This window comes from Rhinoderma darwinii, chromosome 4 (genome assembly GCF_050947455.1).
Source record: "Rhinoderma darwinii isolate aRhiDar2 chromosome 4, aRhiDar2.hap1, whole genome shotgun sequence".
In the NCBI taxonomy this organism is placed as follows: Eukaryota; Metazoa; Chordata; class Amphibia; order Anura; family Rhinodermatidae; genus Rhinoderma; species Rhinoderma darwinii.
The window spans coordinates 74,605,874-74,632,359 of NC_134690.1; the positions used below are offsets into that span (position 1 = coordinate 74,605,874).

General features: G+C 39.2%; 1 protein-coding gene across 1 annotated transcript in view; it reads right to left on the minus strand.

Moving 5' to 3' along the window:
- LOC142759241 (serotransferrin-B-like) overlaps nt 1-26,486 on the minus strand; it is a 44,925-nt gene that overhangs the window by 11,301 nt on the left and 7,138 nt on the right. The window contains exons 3-12 of the mRNA XM_075861203.1: nt 24,036-24,144; nt 23,673-23,849; nt 19,405-19,543; nt 19,176-19,231; nt 16,516-16,679; nt 11,257-11,404; nt 10,996-11,144; nt 8,833-8,929; nt 8,159-8,200; nt 6,915-7,073 (exon numbers count right to left, since the gene is read on the minus strand). Coding sequence (XP_075717318.1) covers nt 6,915-7,073; nt 8,159-8,200; nt 8,833-8,929; nt 10,996-11,144; nt 11,257-11,404; nt 16,516-16,679; nt 19,176-19,231; nt 19,405-19,543; nt 23,673-23,849; nt 24,036-24,144 — 1,240 coding nt within the window. The remainder of the gene's footprint in view (nt 1-6,914; nt 7,074-8,158; nt 8,201-8,832; nt 8,930-10,995; nt 11,145-11,256; nt 11,405-16,515; nt 16,680-19,175; nt 19,232-19,404; nt 19,544-23,672; nt 23,850-24,035; nt 24,145-26,486) is intronic.

Here is a 26,486-nt window from a genome sequence, read left to right on the forward strand (position 1 = left end):
TTTTGAACCACTCCTCTTTGCAGATCATCTGTAAATCATTAAGATTTCGAGGCTGTCGCTTGGCAACTCGGATCTTCAGCTCCCTCCATAAGTTTTCGATGGGATTAAGGTCTGGAGACTGGCTAGGCCACTCCAAGACCTTAATGTTCTTCTTTTTGAGCCACTCCTTTGTTGCCTTGGCTGTATGTTTCGGGTCATTGTCGTGCTGGAAGACCCAGCCACGAGCCATTTTTAATGTCCTGGTGGAGGGAAGGAGGTTGTCACTCAGGATTTGACGGTACATGGCTCCATCCATTCTCCCATTGATGCGGTGAAGTAGTCCTGTGCCCTTAGCAGAGAAACACCACCAAAACATAATGTTTCCACCTCCATGCTTCACAGTGGGGACGGTGTTCTTTGGGTCATAGGCAGCATTTCTCTTCCTCCAAACACGGCGAGTTGAGTTAATGCCAAAGAGCTAAATTTTAGTCTCATCTGACCACAGCACCTTCTCCCAATCACTCTCAGAATCATCCAGATGTTCATTTGCAAACTTCAGACGGGCCTGTACATGTGCCTTCTTGAGCAGGGGGACCTTGCGGGCACTGCAGGATTTTAATCCATTACGGCGTAATGTGTTACCAATGGTTTTTTTGGTGACTGTGGTCCCAGCTGCCTTGAGATCATTAACAAGTTCCCAGCGTGTAGTTTTCGGCTGAGCTCTCACCTTCCTCAGGATCAAGGATACCCCACGAGGTGAGATTTTGCATGGAGCCCCAGATCGATGTCGATTGACAGTCATTTTGTATGTTTTCCATTTTCTTACTATTGCACCAACAGTTGTCTCCTTCTCACCCAGCGTCTTACTTATGGTTTTGTAGCCCATTCCAGCCTTGTGCAGGTCTATGATCTTGTCCCTGACATCCTTAGAAAGCTCTTTGGTCTTGCCCATGTTGTAGAGGTTAGAGTCAGACTGATTAATTGAGTCTGTGGACAGGAGTCTTTTATACAGGTGACCATTTAAGACAGCTGTCTTTAATGCAGGCACCAAGTTGATTTGGAGCGTGTAACTGGTCTGGAGGAGGCTGAACTCTTAATGGTTGGTAGGGGATCAAATACTTATTTCTCTGTGCACAATGCAAATAAATATATATAATTTTGACTATGTGATTTTCTTTTTTTTTTTTTATATACTCTATCTCAAACTGGTAAAATTAACCTAGGCTAAAAATTCTAGACTGTTCATGACTTTGAAAGTGGGCAAACTTACAAAATCAGCAAGGGATCAAATACTTATTTCCTTCACTGTGTATATATATATATATATATATATATATATATATATATATATATATATATATATATATATATATATATTACCCCTTGTCAATTACTTAGAATATCATCAAAATGTTAATTTACTTCAGTAATTCAATTAAAATAGTCAAACTCATATATTATATATATTCATTACACACAGAGAGATCTTTTTCCAGCATTTTTTTCTTTTATTGTTGATGATTATGGCTAACAGTTAACGAAAACCCAAACGTTAGTCTCTCAGAAAATTTGAATATTGGGTATATAATATACAAGTTTAAGATTGTAGACTCATGGTGTCACACTCTAATCAGCTAATCAACACAAAACACCTGCAAAGATTTCCTAAGCCTTTAAATGGTCCAACAGTCTGGTTCAGTAGGCTACACAATCATGGGGAAGACTGCTGTCTTGACAGTTGTCCACAAGACAGTCATTGACACCCTCCACAAGGAGGGTAAGCCACCAAAGGACATTGCTAAAGAAGCTGGCTGTTCACAGAGTGCTGTATCCAAGCATATTAATTGAAAGTTGAGAGGAAGAAAAAAGTGTGGTAGAAAAAGGTGCACAGGCAACAGGAATAACCGCAGTTTTGAAAGGATTGTCAAGAAAAAGCCATTCTAGAATCTGGGTGAGATTTACAAGTAGTGGACTGCGGCTGGAGTCAGTGTTTCAAGAGCCACCACAGACAGACATATCCAGTACATGGGCTACAACTGTCGCATTCCTTGAGACAACGTCAGAAGCGTCTTACCTGGGCTAAGGAGAAAAAGGACTGGCCTATTGCTCAGTGGTCCAAAGTCCTGTTTTCAGATGAAAGTAAATTTTGCATTTCAGTTTGGAAATCAGGGTCCCAGAGTTTTGAGGAAGAGTGGAGAGGCACCCAATCCAAGTTGCTTGTGGGGCCAGTGTGAAGTTTCCACAGTCAGTGATGGTTTGGGGAGCCATGTCATCTGCTGGTGTTGGTCTGCTGTGTTATATCAAGTCCAGAGTCAACGCAGCCGTCTACTAGGAAATTTTAGAGCACTTGATGCTTCCCTCTGCTGACAAGCTTTATGGAGATTCTGATTTAATTTTCCAGCAGGACTTGGCACCTGCCCACACTGCCAAAAATACCAATACCTGGTTTAATAACCACAGTATCACTGTGCTTGATTGGCAAGCAAACTCGCCTGACCTAAACCACATAGAGAATCTATGGGGTATTGTCAAGAGGAAGATGAGAGACACCAGACCCAACAATGCAGACGAGCTGAAAACCGCTATCAAAGCAACCTGGGCTTCCATAACACCTCAGCAGTGCCACAGGATGATCGCCTCCATGCCACGCCGCATTGATGCAGTAATTCATGCAAAAGGAGCCCCGACCAAGTATTGAGTTCATATACTGTACATACTTTTCAGTAGGCCAACATTTCGGTATTAAAAATCATTTTTGAAATTGGGCTTATAGAATATTCTAATTTTCTGAGAGACTAAATTTTGGGTTTTCATTAACGGTTAGCCATAATCATCAACATTAAAAGAAAAAAATGTTAGAAATAGATCACTCTGTGTGTAATGAACCTATATAATATATGAGTTTCACTTTTTGAATTGAATTACTAAAATTAATTTACTTTTTGATGATATTCTAATTCATTGATAAGGACTAGTGTGTATGCATATACATATATATATATATATATATAAATATAATATATATATATATATATATATATATATATATATATATATATATATATATATATATATATATATATATACTGTGAAGGAAATAAGTAATTTGATCCCTTGCTGATTTTGTACGTTTGCCCACTATCAAAGTCATGAACAGTCTAGAATTTTTAGGCTAGGTTAATTTTACCAGTGAGAGATAGATTATATAAAAAAAAAACAGAAAATCACATTGTCAAAATTATATATATTTATTTGCATTGTGCACAGAGAGTTGATGATGAAGTTTGCACACATGTTAGATGGAATTTTGGCCCACTCCTCTTTGCAGATCATCTGTAAATCATTAAGATTTCGAGGCTGTCGCTTGGCAACTCGGATCTTCAGCTCCCTCCATAAGTTTTCGATGGGATTAAGGTCTGGAGACTGGCTAGGCCACTCCATGACCTTACTGTGCTTCTTTTTGAGCCACTCCTATGTTGCCTTGGCTGTATGTTTCGGGTCATTGTCGTGCTGGAAGACCCAGCCACGAGCCATTTTTAATGTCCTGGTGGAGGGAAGGAGGTTGTCACTCAGGATTTGACGGTACATGGCTCCATCCATTCTCCCATTGATGCAGTGAAGTAGTCCTGTGCCCTTAGCAGAGAAACACCCCCAAAACATAATGTTTCCACCTCCATGCTTGACAGTGGGGACGGTGTTCTTTGGGTCATAGGCAGCATTTCTCTTCCTCCAAACACGGCGAGTTGAGTTAATGCCAAAGAGCTCAATTTTAGTCTCATCTGACCACAGCACCTTCTCCCAATCCCTCTCAGAATCATCCAGATGTTCATTTGCAAACTTCAGACGGGCCTGTACATGTGCCTTCTTGAGCAGGGGGACCTTGCGGGCACTGCAGGATTTTAACCCTTTACGGCGTAATGTGTTACCAATGGTTTTCTTGGTGACTGTGGTCCCAGCTGCCTTGAGATCATTAACAAGTTCCCCCTGTGTAGTTTTCGGCTGAGCTCTCACCTTCCTCAGGATCAAGGATACCCCACGAGGTGAGATTTTGCATGGAGCCCCAGATCGATGACGATTGACAGTCATTTTGTATGTCTTCCATTTTCTTACTATTGCACCAACAGTTGTATCCTTCTCACCCAGCGTCTTACTTATGGTTTTGTAGCCCATTCCAGCCTTGTGCAGGTCTATGATCTTGTCCCTGACATCCTTAGAAAGCTCTTTGGTCTTGCCCATGTTGTAGAGGTTAGAGTCAGACTGATTAATTGAGTTTGTGGACAGGAGTCTTTTATACAGGTGACCATTTAAGACAGCTGTCTTTAATGCAGGCACCAAGTTGATTTGGAGCGTGTAACTGGTCTGGAGGAGGCTGAACTCTTAATGGTTGGTAGGGGATCAAATACTTATTTCTCTGTGCACAATGCAAATAAATATATATAATTTTGACTATGTGATTTTTATTTTATTTTATATAATCTATCTCTCACTGGTAAAATTAACCTAGCCTAAAAATTCTAGACTGTTCATGACTTTGACAGTGGGCAAACTTACAAAATCAGCAAGGGATCAAATACTTATTTCCTTCACTGTATATATATATATATATATATATATATATATATATATATATATATATATATATATATATATATATATATATACATCTGCTTGTGTATATTTATAGAGGTTGCTTTGTCATGGCAGGTGGGCTCACACAATTTGATAAAATGTGCGCTAATGAACTCACTATTGTAGGTAGATTTAGCAGTAATGCATATTTATTTATATTTAGTGGCTTATGTGCCATTGGTGTTTGCAGTGTGCTGTCGCCATTTTCTTGTGTGCTGTATATATATATATGAATGAAATATATTGGAAGTACATTGTGAACAACAAACTAAATTAGAACCCTCTCTCACGAAGAACCCAATAGTTATAAATGACTTTTTTCTGCATAGCTCAGGACATTACTTGCTCTGATTACTCTCTAGTTACCTGATTTTCTTTTCCTGAAGTTATATGGCACAGTACCAAACACTCTAGGAAAAGGCCACAGTCAGCAAAAGCTGAATCTGAAGAACTGAAATTTATTTTGCATTAAGTGCCTTAGATTGCTTTTGCATTATGTTTTGAAACGCATTAGTCAGCTTTTCCTTCATTAAAAACTTGACTGTACTTTTAGTAACTATGTATAGTATTTATCTCGTACACTCAGCTGTTTATGCTTTAGTCCCCATGCATACGACCGTAATTTTGATCTGCAATTACGAATCCGTAATTGCGGACCAAAGTATGGATTCATTTGTTTCTATTGCCCACGCACACCTTCCCGTATATTTAGGGGAGGGTGTCTGGGCCGTAGAAAGCATCTGCAAAAAATAGGACATGTCCTATTTTTTTATTTTACAGATCGTGCTCTTATACTTTATAATGGGAGAACGACCCACAAATGCAGATGTCTGTCCGCGGCTGGCCGTGCCCGTAATCATGGACAGTGATTATGGCTACGGCCGTGCGCAGGGGGCCTTAGACTTTTTTGGCCTTTATTTCCTGGAACAGGAAATAGATATCCAACACATAACAGTGTCATCCATATTAGTAGCGTGTGAAACATGATCTTGTATCAGTGACCAAATGTTTATATTGGTTGTTTACTTACAATGCATTCAGAATTTCTTCAGACCCTTTCAATTTTTTAACATTTTGTTCTGTTGAGGCCTTGTGCTAGAATAAGAAACAAATTCAAGTTTTTCCCTATCATGCTGCACTCAATACCCCATAATGACAAAGTGAGAACAGAATGTTAGTAATCTTTGCTAATGTATTGAAAAGTAAAAACGAAAATATTGTATTGACATAAGTATTCAGACCCTTTACTCAGTACTTAGTTGAAGCACCTTTGGCAGTGATAACCGCCTTCAGTCTTCTTGGGTATCATGCCACAAGGTTTACACATCTGGTTTGGGAATTTTCTGCCATTCTTCTCTGCAGATCCTCTCGAGCTCTGTCAGGTTGGATGGAGACCGTCAGGTCTCTCCAGAGATGTTCGTTTGGGTTCAGGTCAGGGCTCTGGCTGGGCCACCCAAGGACATTCACAGAGTTGTCCCTAAGCCACTCCTGTGGTGTCTTGGCTGTGTGTTTAGGGTCATTGTCTTGTTGGAAGGTGAACATTCAGCCTAGTCTGAGGTCCAGAGCACTATGGATCAGGTTTTCATTAAGAATATCTCTGTACATTGCTCCATTCATATTTCCCTCACCACTGATCAGTCTCCCTGTCCCAGCCGCTGAAAAACACCCACACAGCATGAGGCTGCCACTTTTACTGAGAAGAGGCTTCTTTCTGGCCACACTGCCATAAAGCCCAGATTGGTGAGGCTTTATCATCACATATAAATGTCAATTCGGATCATATTCATTTTACAACAGTAACAAACTGTACAGCTGTATAACCTCTGAAATCCTAACTGAATCAAAACAATTACTCACGCACAATCATCCTTGTGCTCCAAAGCCCCCCCCCCACATCTCAGTCACTCTTAAGTGACTATTAAACCGCAGTGTCAATAGTCTCTATCCAACTGGACCAAATTTTCCCAAATTCGTAATTTTTTTTACATTTTAACACAAGGCCAAAATAACAAAATGTGAAAAAAGTGAAAGGGTCTGAAGACTTTCCAAATGCACTGTATATCGTATAATGTTATTAGAAATGGTGTAACAGTGCTAATCCTGAATTACATTAATGCAACAAACCCCATCATTGAGCAGTGTTCATGCACTGATGTAGGACACCGTGTGCCCAGCTTGGGAGTGGGAGTTTTGGTAGGTAAACTCTCATTCAAATCAGGGCATTTCAAACAACTTTTATGCCGTGGACAGTTCTGTGTCTCAGTGTAAGCTCTTTGTATAGTTGTTATACAATGTTTTATACTCACCAATATCACAATTATTGTTAATCTTATTAATAAGACCAACAGGAATATTCCAGCCAGCAGTGCGTCCTACAGCCGTATGACATGACATCTTGCCTTTAAGATTGTTCCATGAGATATCTTTGTTACTTTTCTTCACTACAGCAACAGCATAATATGTTCCTTTGTAAAGATAACATGAACATTGGGATTTACACTAATCACAGTGCAGATTGATAAATGTGCACCTTACCGTCATTGACATAACCTCAGATAATTACGAGAATGGCATGTATATATTCAAGTTACGCTGAAATTGCAACAATAAAGTATGAATAATTTGACTTTGCAAAAAGTTAGGATTTGTAAACTAAATTTTTTTAGTTACACCATATAAAGAAACCATCATCCAGTCAGTGACGTTGAGGTAACATAAAGCCGGGCCATCTGACAATGAAACTCTGCCACAGTTAAGACCTATTAACGTTTGCGTCAGAGACTCGTCACAAATTCCATCAGATTTAACGGTAGGAATAGCTCTGCATGCAGTGCTATTCTTTCCATCACAATGACAAACAGCAGCATGGTACCCCGATGTACCCATATTTGTGGTGCCGGTGATGTCCGTTGTATGATGGATCCTAGAATGCATGATGTGAACAGATCCTTAGCATACTACTCAGTAATAATACATTTTCCGATTGTGCTGTATACAGAAATTATTACCAGCTAATGGGGCTGTGTAATATAATGATAAGTAGTGTACTGCTCCATAATAATACAGTTGGTGTGGGGCTTACTTTCTATTGGGCCACTTGCACAGTATCAGCAGCAATATTATAGTAAGTGCAGCCAGTTTTTTTTAGTAATATACATGGAAGTCTTAGTGAGCAAAACAGGATCTAATATTTCTAATGTCACAATAGACATTTTTTTCATAAAATCTAGACAACTTTGCAATAAGTATTAAAGGGAAGTTTTCGGTAAATACTTAAGTTTCCTATTGAAATAACGTAGCCCTTGCTGTTTTCCGCTGTGGTCCATACTCCTAAATTCTATCATTCACTAACAGTTTCAGTGAACTCTGCAAATCTGAAAGTGTGCTATGGGTTATTAAAACCTGGCATGCCTTATCCCTGCCATGTTGTGGCCTTTTTTTCCCCACTTTAAATTACAGTATAGGAAAATTAGTATATATTAATTAATGAGGAATTGGTCTGTGTACAAACATGTCTGTAGTATAACATTTAATGAGATTGGATCAATACCTTGAGTCTTTGATCCACTTGTCCTGCATGGTTTCAAATCATCTGTAAAATAGAAACAAATATATAAACATGATCTGCTTGTGTAGCTGATACTGCTAATGTTATCGCTCTAACAAGAGTTTATTGTATGGCACTAACTAGGCACTTCAGACACGATTTATCTTGGAATTGATATAAACTATCTGGCCACTGTTTGTCACTAGCAATGCAACGCGTGGCCCCTTTTCTTTGAAAAGCTTACTAGTTATATTAGCACTCTATGCCCTGGGACTGCTACTATTACCATATCTATGCATTATGTTTGGCACTATTACTGTGCTAACTTTGCACTATGACTGGTACTATTACAGTAGCTTTGAACTATGCTTGGTAATATACTATAATTAGGCAATAAAGCTGGTACTATCACAGTATTTATGATTTATGTCTGCCATTATTGAATATGCACTAAGCTGGAATTGGAGGCATTGCCTACTGGTTGAGTGTTGGTAAAAGGGTAAGATCCAGGGAAATTTATCACCACCAATATTCAGATTCTGAATCCACCACCGATTGGCATGTCTACTTTGGTATTGTGCAGACGTGTAGTAATGTTAAACCATTCGTAGACAGTAAAAACTTGCGACTCAACTTCAGTACATTACACTTGCTGACAACATAGCGAATGTCCTTACCTTGGTTATAGTACTCTCCCATTACAGGAACAAGACCACATTGTCCTGCTGTGTACAAGTACCCTCCATCTAGTGTTACTGCATCAGCTTCACCTTTCTACAAAGATCACAAGCAAATTAAATCTACTTTAATTACAATAAGAAGTTTCTTTACAGGATTTGTATTATTAATCAGTGCTATTATTGTATTATCCAAGTACTTTCTATACCCCAGTTAGGATTATTTGCCAGATATTTTAAACACAAGTCCCCACAACCCCTCAATACAACTGAACAGTGCTATTCCTCTGTAACCTGCTTCTCCACCTTTACTGTAGAAAAGCTTTCCACACTTCTCTCAAAATCCCACCTCCTCCTGACCTGTGCACTTGACCCAATCTCCTCCCACCTAACATTATTATTGTCTTTATCCCAGCCCTAACCCATCTCTTCAACCTAATGATTTAAACATGCAACTATCACACCTATCCTCAAGAAGCCGTCCCTTGAACCATCCTCTCTATTCAGCTATTGCACCATCTCGCTACTCCCATTTGCCTCAAAACACCTTGAAAAACGTGTCCACTAAGGTGTCCTCCCACCTCTCAACTAACCCTCTTTTTGACCACCTACAATTTGGCAACTAACTCCATCATTCTATTGAAACTGACTTAACTAAGTTTGCTAATGATCTGTTAACAGCCACAGACTCACAACATTAATCTGGTCTCCTCCTTCTAGACCTGTCCTCCAGCTTTGGCACGGTCGACTACCCCTCTTGTTACAAATTCTATCATCCCTTGTCATTAGAGACTTGGTCCCCTCCAGGACCTCCTCATACCCTACCAACCATACATTTGTTGTTTCCCACTCGCAAATCACTTCCACATATCGCCCTCTTTCTTTTGGTGTCCTTAAGGCTCCGTCCTGGGACCCCTGTTCTTCTTCATTTAAACGCCTAGGACAGCTCATAAAATGTCATGATTTTCAATACCACTTATATGCTGATGACACCCAAATTTACCTCTCTGGCCCTGATGTTACTTCTCTGCTATTTAGAATTCCAGAGTGTCTAGCACCCATTTTCTTCTCCTTCTCTTGCTTCCTAAAACTCCACATGGAGAAAACTAAATTCATAATCACTTCCCCATCTCACTCAACCCCCTTACCAGAACTATCAATTACAGTTAATGGCTCAACACTTTCCCTAGACTCACAAGTCCGCTGCTTGGGGATAATCTTTAAATCCATCCTATTTTTTAGACCACACATTCAAAGCCTTAACTGGCGCCTCTACCTCACAATAATTTCTCAAATCTGCTCTTTCCTCAACAGAAATGTTTGTACAAGCCCTCATCATCTCCTGTCTATACTACTGCAACATCCTTCTCCCTGGCCCCCCATATAACCCCTCTAATCCATCCTCAAATCTACTGCCCAGTTGATCTACTTCTCTCGTTCCTCTACTGCCTCTCCCCTCTGCCAGTTCCTTCACTGACTACCCATTACCCAGGGAATTAATTTCAATACACTATGACTTATAAGGCAATTCAATCTGTCCCCTCCATAAAGTACATCGCTGACCTAACCTCCCGATACCTCCCCACGCATAATCTCCAGTCCTCACAAGACTTTTTTTCTCTGCTCTCTTTTAAACTACTCCACACATCGCCTTCAAGATTACTCCTGTGCATCACCCAACTCGCTACCACAACACATCAGACTCTCTCTCACCATCCAAACTTTTAAAACCAACCTGAAAACCCACTTCTCCATAAAACCTTCCAACCTACAATAACCCTGCCACCACTACACTACCAGATGAACACTTTCTTCCCTCACCTCCTGTCTCTTCCCCTTTCCCTCATAGATCATAAACCCTTGCGGGCAGGGCCTTCACTCGCTCTGTACCAGTCTGTCACTCGGTAAACTCAGGTTTATGGTACTTTTTGTTTTTATTGTCTCATGTTATGTGTTTAAACCCTTCTCTATTTCTATGTATAGCACCCTGGTTTTATCACTAGATGTCAATCTTCAACATAATTTTCCATTCTAATTACAACCATTGCCACAAAGGATGAATAATATAATTTAGGTTGCTGAAACATTAGGGTCATTTAGATTTTTTAAATAAATAGGCAGTTGTTCTATTTAAGAAGTCATCCTTTATCAAGTGTCCCTTACCAAGACTTGTAGAATACATTCTTCTGCAGAAGAAGCTTGAGTACATTCAATGGCCCCGCCGCTTACAGGTGTCCAATCATCACACTTTATCTTCTCTTGTTTGCTTTGGGTACACCACCGCACAGTCTCCTTGGAAGAAGGATTTAACACTGAAAACACCAAGAAAAAGGGATTGTTTTCTATGTCCCAATACTCAAGGCATACAGTGCTTATAAAATATTACTCAGTCCCCTCATTATTATTTCTGTCTGCGTCTCTTACCAGACATTGCTTGGATAGAACTAAAATGACTTGCTCCTAGATACAAGAAGGCATCCATTGAAGATGGTAAAGGAACAAAGGTGGCTGCAGTGCTCTTTACATTTAGATTCTTCCCATACTTGGAGCCGGATAGTTTGCATTCTTTTTTCTATATTTAAAAAAAATATTAACAATAATTAAACATAAGTAGCTATTTATACTATAAAATATTAATATTTCATCAGTAAATCTAGTGAAATAGTAAAGCTATAGTTTCCAGTCCACATATAATTTTACGTCTGATCCACATAAATCCAGTTGCTGTAGCTAACATCTTATATCATATAAGTGTAATACAAGAACAAGGCTTTGTCCCCAATCTTATATAACATGCCTCAGTCTTGTCCATATGGATGTGTTTTGCAGCTCCACATTCAACTTGCAGTACAAAAGCAGTACAAAAGCATGCTGGAAGAGAATATTGATTCAGGCCATGCTGAAGGCAGGATAGAAATTAACCCCTTAAGGACGCAGCCTAGTTTGGGCCTTAAGGCTCAGAGCCCAGTTTTTTAATCTGACATGTGTCACTTTATGTGGTAATAATTCTGGAATGCTCATACCTATCTAAGCGATTCTGAGATTGTTTTCTCGTGACACATTGGACTTTATGTTAATGGTAAAATTTGGTCGATATATTCAGTGTTTATTTGTGGAAAAATAGCAAAATTTAGAGAAAATTTGGAAAAATTAGCATTTTTCTGAATTTAAAAGTATCTGCTTGTAAGGCTGGGTTCACACACCCTATTTACGGACGTAATTCGGGCGTTTTAGCCTCGAATTACATCCGAAAATACGGCTCCAAAGCGTCGTCAAACATCTGCCCATTGATTTGAATGGGTTTTACGATGTTCTGTGTCGACGGTCATTTTTTTTACGCGCCGCTATCAAAAGACAGCGTGTAAAAAAGACGCCCGCGTCAAAGAAGTGCATGTGACTTCTTGAGACGTAATTGGAGCAGTTTTCCATTGACTCCATGGAAAAACAGCTCCAATTACGTCGGTAATGGACGCTGTGAAAAACGCCTGCACATGCCATTATGTCTGAAATTACGGAGCTGTTTTCTCCTGAAAACAGCTCCGTAATTTCAGCCGTAATGGACGCTGCCGTGTGAACATACCCTAAGACAGATAGTAATACGACACAAAATAGTTACTAGTTCACATTTCCCATATGTCTACTTTATGTTGGCATCAATGTTTGAACACTTATTTTTCTAGGACGTTACAAGGCTTAGAACGTAAGCAGCAATTTCTCATATTTGAAAGAAAATTTTCCAAAGCCTTACAGTTCAGTTTTGAAGTGGCTTTGAGGGGCCTGTATATTAAAAAACCGCATGAAATACCCCATTTTAGAAACTAGACCCCTCAAATTATTCAAACAGCATTTAGAAAGTTTCTTAACCCTTTAGGTGTTTCACAGGAATATAAAGCAAATTTGAGGTGAAATTTACAAATGTCATTTTTTTCCGCAGAAAATTCTTTTTATTCAATTTTTTTCTGTAAAACAGAAGGTTTCACCAGAGAAACACAAAACTATTTTTATTGCCCAGCTTCTGCAGTTTTTAGAAATATCCCACATGTGACCCTAGTGTGGTAATGGACTGAAGCACCGGCCTCTGAAGGAAAGATATTTTTTTTATTAGAATATATTTTAGGCACCATGTCAGGTTTGAAGAGGTCTTGTGGTGGCAAAACAGTGGAAATCCCCCAAACGTGACCCCATTTGGCAAACTACACCGCTCAAGGAATTTATTGAGGGGTATAGTGAGTATTTAGACCTCAGAGGTTTTTTGCTGCATTTTGTGGAATTAGGCTGTGCAATTGAAAATCACATATTTTTCTAATAAAACGTTCACATTTTTAATTTTTAAAAAGGAATAAAGGAGAAAAAACACCCCAAGGGGGTAAGATGGGGAAGGGAAAGAGGGTGTATGAGTACATTTTAGTGGTACTATTCTATGCTAAGAGGAAATAGATGGATTTATAAGTTTCCACCTGCGAGTGGACTATGTTTTATATAGCTTGAAAATCAAATAAAGTATTAACCCCTTAATGACCAGCCTATTTTGGACCTTAATGACCAAGCTATTTTTTACGTTTTTCAATCGTCGCATTCCAAGAGCTATAACCTTTTTATTTTTGCGTTGACATAGCTGTATAAGGTCTTGTTTTTTGCGGGACAAGTTGTATTTTTTAATAGCACCATTTTTAGGTACATATTATTTATTGATTAACTTTTATTAACTTTTTTTTGGGGGGGGAATAGAAAAAAATCTGAAATTTTGCCACTCTTTTTTGCGTCCTAAATCTACGCCGTTTACCATGTGGTATAAATAACACAATAACTTTATTCAGCGGGTTTTTACGATTGCAACGATACCAAATTTGTATAGTTTTTGTATGTTTTACTACTTTTACACAGTAAAAACGCTTTTTTTTCTAAATTATTTGTTTTTGTGTCTCCATATTTGAAGAGCCGTAAAGTTTTTATTTTTTCACCGATGCGGTTGTATGAGGGCTTTTTTTTTGCGGGACGACTTGTAGTTTTTATTGGTACCATTTTGGAGTAGATGCGACTTTTTGATCACTTTTTATCACAGTATTCACAGAAAACAGCAATTTTTCCATAGTTTTTTATAAACATTTTACGGCGTTCACCGTGCGGGTTAAATAATGTAATAGATTTATAGTCGGGGTCGTTACGGACGCGGCGATACCAAATATGTGTAACTTTTTAACTTTATTTTGTTTTTTTAATAGTAAAGCATTTTGTAAGGGGAAAAGCTGGGTTTTTCATTTTTTTTCACATTTTTTTTTTAATTAACTTTATTAAACTTTTTTTTCACTTTTTTACTAGTCCCATTAGGGGACTATAATATGCGATTCTGCGATCGCATTTATAATACACTGCAATACTTTTGTATTGCAGTGTATTGCTGCCTGTCCGTTTAACACGGACAGGCATCTGCTAGGTCATGCATGATCTAGCAGGCATTCACTCCAGGCAGACCTGGGGGCCTTTATTAGACCCCCGGCTGCCATTAGAGACACAGACACTCGGCGATCGTATCGCCGGGTGTCGGTGGGGGAGAGAGGGAGCTCCCTCCCTCTCTCCAAAACCACTCAGATGCGGTGCTCGCTATTGAGCACCGTATCTGAGGGGTTAAACGTGTGAGATCGATACTAATATCGATCTCACACGGCAGAGCAGGGATGCCCCCAGCCCTCAGCTGCCTCTAGCAGCTGAGAGCAGGGAGATTTGACAGCTCCCTGCTCTGTTTACTTATTCCGATGCCGCGACGTAAAAACTCTATGGCATCGGAATAAGGCCCGTTAGTGACCGACGTAGAAACACGATGGGCCGGTCACTAACGGGTTAAAAGAAAAAAAAACACATTTGAAAAGCAATTTCTCCTGATTACGGCAATACCCCATATATAGTCATAAACTGCTAGTTGGACAAACGGCAGAGCTCAGAAAAGCTGGAGCGCTATTTGGCATGTAGATTTTGCTGGATTGGTTTCTGGGCACCATGTCGCATTTGCAGAGCTTCTGAGGTACCAGTACAGGGGAAACTCCTTTAAAGTGACCCCATTTTGGAATCTAGACCCCTTGAGGAATTTATTGTAGTTTTTATTGGGTGCATGCGACGTTTTGATAAATTTTTATTCTATATTTTATGAGGCGTGGTGACTAAAAAAACAGCAATTCTACTATAATTTTTTATTCCTTTTTTTACAGCGTTCACTGTGTGCTATAAATAACTAATTCACTTTATTCTGCGTAGTGATACGATTGCAGCGATACCATATGTTTATGTTTTTTTTTATGTTTTATGGTGTTTGCACAATAACTACTTTTAAAAAAAAATCATTTACTTTTGGTGTTGCCTTATTCTAAGAGCCATAACTTTTTTATTTTTCTATCAAGAAAGCCGTGTGAGGACTTGTTTTTTGCATAACGAACTATAGTTTCGATCAGTACCACTTTGGGTACATGCGTATTTGATCTCTTTTTATTCCATTTTTTGCGATGTGAAGTGACCAAAAAATTGTGATTATGGTATGGGTTATTACTTTATTTTACGCCGTTCACCGCGCAGGATAAATAACTAAATACTTTTGTTGATCAGGCCGTTACGGACGTGGCGATACCAATTATGTATAGTTTATTTTTATTTTTTTATTTATTATTTTAAAAATAAATGATAAGGGAAAAAGGGGGATTTTTTTCTTTTATAATTTTTTTTTGTCCCACTAGGGGACTTGAAGGCATGAAGCCCTGATTGCTATTCTAATATACTGCATTACATGCGCATGCATATTAGAGCTCTCAGCTACTCACTGACAGCAAGCATAGTGGGTCCTGCCTTTGTCAGGACCTACTAGGCTTGCATAGATGGCATAGCCGGAGGCCATTGTTAGGCATCCTGTTGCCATAGCAACCATCGGAGCCCGCAATCACATCGCGGGACGTCAATAGTGTTTTAACCCCTTAGAAGCCGCTATTGAACGCTGATTCTAAGGGGTTAATCGGCGGGGACCACCGCGATCGGTCCCTGGGGAAGGAGCTGTGACAACTGCTGTACGTGTCAGAAGTTGTCACAGCTCATAAATGTGACGGGACAGGGTCCGGAATGGCAGTTATTCCCAGAATGTACTATTAGGTCACTGAGCGCGAACAATGCGCTCAGCATGACCTAATAGTACGTTCTGAATTTGGAAGGGGTTAAAGGGATTGTCTAAGATTAGCAAAAACAGCGCCACTAGTGTCTAGAATTGCAGATCTGTGCCATTCACTTGAATGGGGATGAGCTGCAATACTAGACACAATATATGAACAAGTGAGGCGCTATATCTGGGAAAAAAAATCAACCTTTTTCAATTCCTGGACAACCTTTTTAAGTAATTTTCTGCACAGTGATATATATATAAAGCCTGATTTTTATTGAGCTTACAATAAACTGCAAATGGCATACCCATTTGACACATGAAATTTAAGGTATATATCGTCCATAGGTAAAACCATGTAGATCACAGCTTTTTGTCCGGTACGTCAGATATAAGAAACAGTTGGGCACAGCCAAATTTAGATGAGGAATGCATAAAAGAGTGAGTATTTTCAACAATAAGTAATTATACATATAGACCTTTTAAGTGATGGAAGCATAGCAAGCATTTGTTTGTTACTGCTACCCCAAGGCATTTCACCTTATTTTTACCTGAGCATTCTGGAAAAAGGCCACAATATCCGCAGTCTTGTCACCGGCACTCCTGGTCACCACGGCATTGACTGGAATTCGTGCCAAATTGCACTGTTGATATTGGTCTATTGACTTTCTGGTATTGTCAGGGCAGAGCAGTTGAAAGTTTTTACTGAGTTCAGCTGAAAAACAAGGTTTAACAAGTGCTATTCCTAAAGATGTGATGCATATTGATATATTAATGGGGCACTGGTTTATCTGTTAAGCCGGCGTCACACAGCCGGTTGTGTGGACTCTTTTCAGTATACCGGTGGAGCTGCGTTAGAGAATTGGATAGTCCAATGCCCCAAATATGTACATACATTTTAACAAAACCTCAGAGGCTTCACACTGTATCAAGAAGGTTTTGTTGAAATGTATTTACCTATTTGAGACAATGGACAAGAGCAACATTATAGATTTTGTATGTTTTCCCCGTGTTTATGCAAGTTTCCTAGGGGTACTCAAGTTTTCTACAACAAACTCATGAAAAATACTGATAGAGTAGCTTAATTGGTTTCCTTTGAAATTGGCTCTCGTTTGATTAAAAATAAATTGTGGGGAATTATATTGAGAGCCCCCTTACAGCACTGCAGAATATGTTTGTGTTTTTTAAGCAATGGGAAATAAAAAAAATAAATAAACTGAATTATGCTATTTTTTATAATAGTTTTTAAAATGGACATAATAGGCACAGGTTTCACCCAGCTGTATAATGGCCAAAACACCCAGAGCCCCCACTGTTCTACCGAATGTTTTTAGATCACCATGACCTAGCAATGTTACCACACACTCAATTCAAACATATCTTTTTTTACACACTATTTGATAACCTTTTCAAAGTAGTTTTCTCACTATTAGAAGTGATGGCATACTATACTGATGAAAGGGGGTCTGACTAACAGGACCTTCACCGATCCTCAGTATGAAGACTCCAATCTGGATTTTTCCTGCACATCCTTACTCTGGCAAGGAAAAAAGCCAAAGTGGTCTCTGCCCTTTCGTTCAGGTGATATGTGAGGGTGCCAGAGATCGGACTCCCACTGATCATGAAGTGATGGGAATAAGCTTTTAATGATGATGTAAGCCTCACTTTTAGCTTGTTCAGTATGAAGTAAAGTGCTGGAGAGATATAATAATTCACCTGCCCAACTGAGAAAAATGTAATATATTCCAGTCACTATTGACCAACAGTGACATTGTGTATCGCTGAGTGATACCATACCTTGTCTCTTTTGAAATTAAACATGGCTGCTTAGCCCCTTCCCTCCGCAGCCATTTTTCGGATTTTCACTTTTGTTTTTTCCTCCCCACCTTCCAAAAGCCATAACTCTTTTATTTTTCCATCAATATTGACGTATGAGGGCTTGTGTTTTGCGGGACGAGTTGTAGATTTTCACATCACCTTTTTTACCATATAATGTAGTGGGAAACGATAAAAAAATATATATGTGGGGTGGAATAGGAAAAAAACCTGATTCCTCAACCTTTTGGGTGGTTTTGTTTTTACGGCGTTCACCGTACGGTAAAAACGGCATGATAAATTTATTCTGTGGGTCAATATGACTCCAGCGATACCAAATTTATATAGTTTTCTTTATGTTTTACTACTTTTACAAGGAAAAAACTGATTGTTAAAAATAAAATTTGAGTTTTGTCCCCACATTCTGAGAGCCAAAACGTTTTTATTTTTCTGTCGATTTAGGCGTGTGAGGGCTTATTTTTTGCAGGGCAAGCTGCAGTTTATATTGGTACCATTCTGGGGTACGTGAGACTTTTTGATCTTCATAGGAGTACAGGGCTTCATAGGAGTACAAAGATGGCGGACCTGGGGGACTTCGTCAGGCCCCCAAGCTGCCGTGCCATCCAACGGCTCCCCCCGATCTCGCTGCGGGGGGGCGTTGGGACGTTACAGCGGGTTGCCCCCCTGTTTTTAGTCATTTAATTATTTAGTCATTTAAATGCTGCGATCACTATTGAACGCGGCATTTAACGGTTTAAACAAGCGGGATCGCGCTCGAACAGGATCCCGCTCATTCGGAAGTGTCGGCTGTAACAAGGATTAATTCTTAAAAAACGTCTGGTAAAAACTGATCCCTTGACTTCTATAGGAGCCGTGGTGCCGTCGAAACGGCCAAAAATAGGATATGTCCTACTTTTTGACGGCCAGATTTCATGGGCCGTTAAAAAAACGGCCGTGTGAATACACTCATAAAACTCTACTCTGAAAACACACTATACACAATACACACAGATAACGCTCTGCATGCATCTCTCACTCTCTATGGGAGGGCCTATACTCTGTCACTTCCTGGAGACTATAGTAGTCCATGATATTTCACTGTCAATTGACTCCCATTTATTTCAGTTGCCATAAAGCACACATACCTTGCTGTACAATATAGGAAGGACTGTGCCTCCAATATGGCTACCTCAGGAAGGCTTTTAAAAAATAAATAGCTACAACATTTATAAAATCTAAACAAACACATTATCAGACTTGCATCTAATTAATAAAAACTAAAATGAAATACATGAGATATTCCCTTTAAGAGACCCCCTTTGATCTCTACATTCACATCACTGAGCAAAACGTACATTTTTGTGAAAATGCTGTACTATATATATATTGTTGTTACCTGGTACAGCCGTGTGTGTCACAAAAGCTACATCGCCCTTGTTATCTCTCAAACATCTGTGGAACAGTAAAAAGTAAAAGAAAATGCTTAATTCTCTGATATCAGAAAAAAATATACATATATATATATATATATGTAATCTATAATATTCCATGTATAGCCAATATAAATATCAGGTATATATTTGTGATCAGAAGCGCTAAACCAACTGGGACTGAAGTGTACATACTTAAATGCTCCAGCAGAGCTGTAGTATGGTTCGTCATTGTTCAGCTTGCAATTTTTACTTCCACGTCCTGCACATTGCTTACACAGGTTTGGCTCAATGGCTCCCGGTACACAACTTGCTGAGAAGTACTTTGAGACTGCTAAATAGGAGGAATTGCATAAAAACAAAATTTTTTGATTGACTGTAACATTTCGAAAACAGTGAAAAATTAAAATTCTTATTTAATATCTGATGGTATTTTCTCTATATTTAAAAGGGTTTTCTGACTGTTAATAAAACAGGACAGGAAGCTCCAAAAGGCTAAAAAGAAAGAAAACTAGCTTTACTTACCTATGAGGCCAGGGCTACACACTGACTCTATAGTAGGATTTTCCAATTTTAACTGTCGAGCTGCAGTCCAGTGAAATACATTGAGTAGCATGCAACTCAGTACACTGTGGACAGCAGCTGTCACTTATTTGGAAAATCTCGCTACAAAAAATCTATGTGTAGCCTTGGCCTTATAATGCTTGTCGTGCCAACTTTGATTGTTCCCAGTCCTCTGCCGTCTCTTGTTTACTTCAACGGCACAATATCGTCCTGTCTCCAACTTGTGCACCCTGATCTGATTTGTGGCTACAGCAGTGACCTCGGTAGCTACGGGACATGACGTAGTAAACAAGAACCAGTGGGGACCAGGTATTCACAGCTAGGGAGGCAGTTTCAAAGGTTGGCAAAGCACCTTTTTCTTATTTAAGCTATTTGAAGCCTACTTCTCTACTTTATAAAAGGTTGGAAACCTTCTTTACTAGATGCTGGACTGACCCTTTATTTCAGACATTCTAATAAACTTATTGGGACAATTAACCTTTTTTTTTTATAAATTAATATGTTTGAGTCAAGTAGAAAGGTTCTGTCCTCACTGCGTTTATGCCCTACGTTTAATGTGTATGTCAGAAAAGCTCCTGATGTACACGTTAAACGTGTCCATTGGGTCCCACTAACCGGCGGAGGCCGAAAGAGTGTCCTTTTGGCCTACGTCCAGCTGGTATGAATCAGCATATCTTATTTTTTTTCTGAAGGATGGAATTGTGTAGTAGGCTACACTTTTTCATGCTGCCGGATGCCGCAAAAAAAGGATACCGCGAGTTATGTCTTTTTTAACATGGGGGCCTATGGGTGACTGATGCAACTGTATGGCATCCGTCACAGGCCTCTGCTAAATGTATACATCGGGAAGCTCTAGTGACAAAACTGTCCATATATGGACAGTTATTGCTAAAGCTTTCCGACGCAACAAAGGCTGCCTTGTGCTCCCGCAGGGCAACACTATCCCTGTGACCACAAAACATTCACAGCTGAAATTTACGCAACTGGTGCTACCCCAGGGAAGCTCCAGTGAGGTATCTTCCCTGGGCAGAGCTAGCAGCTGGGGACTCTGGCTGCTTTAAAGTTCTTGTCTAGATATAGGGCCACGGTGCGGGTGGTGTCTGAAGTCCCTGACCAGATTGCTTCTGATGCCCTGACCGGGGACTTCGGCATTGTGATGCTCCTGACATCACTGTCCCCAACCGGAGCGCTTCCGACGATGCAGCCTTCTGTCATATGTCCAGAGCCTCAACATATACCTCCAATGGAAGGAAAGAGTGCAGTGTGAAAGGAACAATGCACAGTAAACAATTGATATTTTTATTCCAGTGGTCATGGCTATAGCTAGGGTCATAGATATATACCTTGAGAAAAGCTCCATGCAAAGAGCCGAAACGTCGCACAGGGGCTAGTAAAAAAGCAGTTTTTTCTATCACAAATTGGAGTGCTGTCTCTTATTGGACGAATATATATATATATATATATATATATATATATATATATATATATACAGTGAAGGAAATAAGTATTTGATCCCTTGCTGATTTTGTAAGTTTGCCCACTGTCAAAGACATGAACAGTCTAGAATTTTTAGGCTAGGTTAATTTTACCAGTGAGAGATAGATTATATATATATAAAAAAAAAAAAAGAAAATCACATAGTCAAAATTATATATATTTATTTGCATTGTGCACAGAGAAATAAGTATTTGATCCCCTACCAACCATTAAGAGTTCAGCCTCCTCCAGACCAGTTACACGCTCCAAATCAACTTGGTGCCTGCATTAAAGACAGCTGTCTTAAATGGTCACCTGTATAAAAGACTCCTGTCCACAGACTCAATTAATCAGTCTGACTCTAACCTCTACAACATGGGCAAGACCAAAGAGCTTTCTATAATGATGTCAGGGACAAGATCATAGACCTGCACAAGGCTGGAATGGGCTACAAAACCATTAGTAAGACGCTGGGTGAGAAGGAGACAACTGTTGGTGCAATAGTAAGAAAATGGAAGACATACAAAATGACTGTCAATCGACATCGATCTGGGGCTCCATACAAAATCTCACCTCGTGGGGTATCCTTGATTCTGAGGAAGGTGAGAGCTCAGCCGAAAACTACACGGGGGGGGGGAACTAGTTAATGATCTCAAGGCAGCTGGGACCACAGTCACCAAGAAAACCATTGGTAACACATTACGCCGTAATGGATTAAAATCCTACAGTGCCCGCAAGGTCCCCCTGCTCAAGAAGGCACATGTACAGGCCCGTCTGAAGTTTGCAAATGAACATCTGGATGATTCTGAGAGTGATTGGGAGAAGGTGCTGTGGTCAGATGAGACTAAAATTGAGCTCTTTGGCATTAACTCTACTCGCCGTGTTTGGAGGAAGAGAAATGCTGCCAATGACACAAAGAACACCGTCCCCACTGTCAAGCATGGAGGTGGAAACATTATGTTTTGGGTGTTTCCCTGCTAAGGGCACAGGACTACTTCACCGCATCAATGGTAGAATGGATGGAGCCATGTACCGTCAAATCCTGAGTGAAAACCTCCTTCCCTCCACCAGGACATTAAAAATGGCTCGTGGCTGGGTCTTCCAGCACGACAATGACCCGAAACATACAGCCAAGGCAGCAAAGGAGTGGCTCAAAAAGAAGCACATTAAGGTCATGGAGTGGCCTAGCCAGTCTCCAGACCTTAATCCCATCGAAAACTTATAGAGGGAGCTGAAGATCCGAGTTGCCAAGCGACAGCCTCGAAATCTTAATGATTTACAGATGATCTGCAAAGAGGAGTGGGCCAAAATTCCATCTAACATGTGTGCAAACCTCATCATCAACTACAAAAAACGTCTGACTACTGTGCTTGCCAACAAGGGTTTTGCCACCAAGTATTAAGTCTTGTTTGCCAAAGGGATCAAATACTTATTTCTCTGTGCACAATGCAAATAAATATATATAATTTTGACAATGTGATTTTCTTTTTTTTTTTTTATATAATCTATCTCTCACTGGTAAAATTAACCTAGCCTAAAAATTCTAGACTGTTCATGTCTTTGACAGTGGGCAAACTTACAAAATCAGCAAGGGATCAAATACTTATTTCCTTCACTGTATATATGTGTATATGTAAATACACTTTCTCCTCTAGTTCTTAATAGATATACGAATAGTTTAATAAGCATGCAGATGTTTTTTTTATTTTCTTATATAAATATGGGAAACACAATTACAATAATGATCTGGACATGGCAACCCGGATGAAAACATTGATGTTGAATGTTCACACTGCTGGCTGCATTCAGTAAGATAGAAAATGTTGCGAAATAGAAATAAAGTTTATATTATACTGACTTTTATTTCATGACTAAACATTTCTGTAAACATTATGTAGAAATTATAGAAGCGCAGTCAACCTAAATGGGTCTTTACTGTTCCACTCCTCTTTGAAATGATTTATCTGCACAACACACAGATTTATTTATTACAAGCTGAACCAATTAATAACATTTTGAGAAGTTCCTCTAATTATTCCAAGAGAACCAGATATGATTAGGGAAATCATGATGCTAGTTTACTCATATAATTTATTGTTTTCTTTCTATGATATGTATGGAAATTAACATTCGGGTGATTTGCTGCAAAAGATAACATTTTGGTTTTACAGTACAAGCTGAAAATAATTACATATTATTGTATTTCGTAATATATGACACTACTATTTACAATGGGCTGTATTATGTTTACTGTGGTATAATCAGAGAACTGAATCATAGTGATTGTTGAGCACCAATCCAAAGTATTTTCTGGAGCCAAGGATTTTATCCATATATCTTCGATAAAAGTACAAGACATATTAAGCCATTGTTGACTGTCCTTATGTTACTATTGTGTTCTGTTGTATGAATCACATATTTACCCCTTTCCGTTTCTTCAATAGTCCAGTTCAATAGCTTCTTCTCATGAAGAACTCTTAGTGGTGAGTACCAGCCAGCCATGTGTCCTATTCCAGTGTGACAAGATCTCTTGTTCTTCAGCTCATTGAACTTGAAAGTACTTGATTTTCTCACCACGGCCACTGCATAATAGCACGTTTCTGCAAAAAGTCAAAGGATTATTCTAGGGTTTTTTTTCCCAAGAAAAGGAGATAATTGGTATTTTTTTTCTTAGTTGAATATGGCTGAGCAGCAATACCAGATAGCCCATGGATAAGAGTGGTGCTGTTTTTAGAGAAAATGAGACTCTTGTCTAATCTCATACAACCACTTTAACAGGTTTATACCTTTTTGAGGGCTGTAGCTTTCTGCCAGAATTGGTCTCAAGTTGTAAGGGTGCAAGGATGCTTTATAGACATTCCCACTATCCACAGTCATTGCATCAGCATCTCCATCCTACAAAATAGCAATTATTTATTTTTTCTGCAGTATATTTTAGACTGTGAAAATATAATCCAACTTAATAAGAAAACAGATTTAATTGATATAAAGGGTTGGACAAGCTATTTTGATGCCAAATAAAGGCATAATAGCCATCAGATGAATGAACATTCATTTATACAGATGTGTCCACTCTTACCTTTGCTTGAATTTGGACTCCAATTTCTCATTAAACAAATTTAATACAATATTGCGACATGCTAAGAAAACGCTTGATGGCTGCAACTCACACCGCAACCACTGGGTGGCCACACATAGACACATATAGCATAGACATCTCGTGACAGAGTATCGCAGAATCATGTTATTTTTTTAAAGTTGGTCATCTCACGCCACACATCTCAAAATATGTTAATATGATAATAGAAAAGTTAAGGAAAGAAACATCTGTATATCCCCTGCTGCACATTTTCCCACAATCCATAGCGGATTTTATTTGTACAGGAAAACACTGATTGGTAAAAAAAAAAGTGTAACTCAAGAATACGCCCCTGGCTACAAAGACAATTTTCTTTAATATAACATTCCCTGTATAAATGGGTTATCATTAAGCGCATAACAGTTGCCAAATTTATTTTCATATGATGAGATTGTAAGAGTAATTGAGAGTAAAGTTTATTAAGATTATAGATTTTTCTTTAGTTATCAAAATAACTGTATCAATTAAAGAATATTCATTGTATAAAAATGTCTCATAAGCAGTTTTTGAAATAAGAAAAATACTTCTAGTCACCACACAGAAGACCACGCAGAACAGGATACAAATGGAATTCTAAGATACTACAGATAAGAAAATATTGATGTCATTTATGACATTGGTATGTATGTCATACAATTTAGTACTGAGAAAGACAGAACAAAGATGCCATGTAATAGTCTAGACATATTTAAGTAGTTTACTTTAAGTAAAAGTGACGTTTTTATCCTACTGTTGTAATTATCTGATTGGTTGATGAGTCTTAACTGAACGCATGAAGTTATAAATAAACCTCAAACTCATGGTTTTGCAGGAAATCTGCATGATAGACCACACATCATGTGTGTCTGGATTATTCTCCGGCCGTATATGGGAATATATATATATATATGTATACTTGGAAAGTGATCTACCTATGAGAGCAACTCTGACATCTTTGGAGGCACAGCGAGATATCCCAATCACGCCTTCATGGACTGAACGGAGTGGGACTATCCCCAGTACGGGAACGCTAACCCCGCGTAAGTGAGCCTTTTCCGGGTAAGTGAGACTTGCTGCTTTCCCTTTCTGTGTGGGAAGTCCCTTGTCAGTCCAGGGAGCAATCGGGAAATCTCAAGGTAGATCTGTATACTTTTGTTTTTGAATATTACTGTTTTACTAACTCTGCTGGAAATACCAAGGCGTATGACTGAGTGATTGATTGTATATGCTCTCTGTGTGTAGTATGGTCACCCTTGTGAAGACGGACGTCCAATAGATAAAAGGAGATTAAAACCTCTGCTTATCTGAGGTCCGAGTGAATTGTGTATGACCATCTCACCAGGGGCTGTTTGAAGTGACAGGTAACCACTCCCGCCCGCGTTTTGGGATAGTATCTCTGCAGTTCCCAAGTTGAACCCGGTTCGGGCTTCTTGAATCAGGGATAGGTGTGGTGTTCGTCCAGTACCATACTAATGCATGAAGAATACATTGTGATAGCAATAGGGATCCTTTTACTTTTGTTTGTATTCAACTATCTTTGTAACGATATATATGAGAAAGCTAGACAGGAACGTAAAGCAGTGCAGTGTTTTATAGCCCAGGAACAGATTCCGGTAAGTGATCAGAACCAACAGATTTTACATAGCAGATTGATCAAGAACAGGGATCGCTACCCCTAGTATTTGATCACTATGGGAAACTTGCCTACCTGGTCAGGATTAGAGCAGACTGAGGGTTCACCACCCAAGATGTCAGACAGAAATATAGCAGACTGAGGGTTCACCACCCATGATGTCAGCCAGAGACATGGTTAGGGAAGAACATGGGCAGTTAAAGACACTTATAAAATACTGAAGAAGGCAAAAATGCCCTCTAAGGAATGCCTAAATGCAGAAATGTGGCGCAACTTTAGTCGCCAAAATGATGGGTGGATAGACAAGCAAAAATTAGGAGACCTAGTAAGAGCATGGATTAAGACTTAAGACTGAGAAATATGAACAACAGAGGAACATGCAGATTTAGCGGAGGAATACAGGAGGAGAGGGAGAACAGTGACACCACTGGTTGCCACAATACCGGCCCCAGGGGTTACAGCAGCAAGAGTTCAACCTCCTGCTAC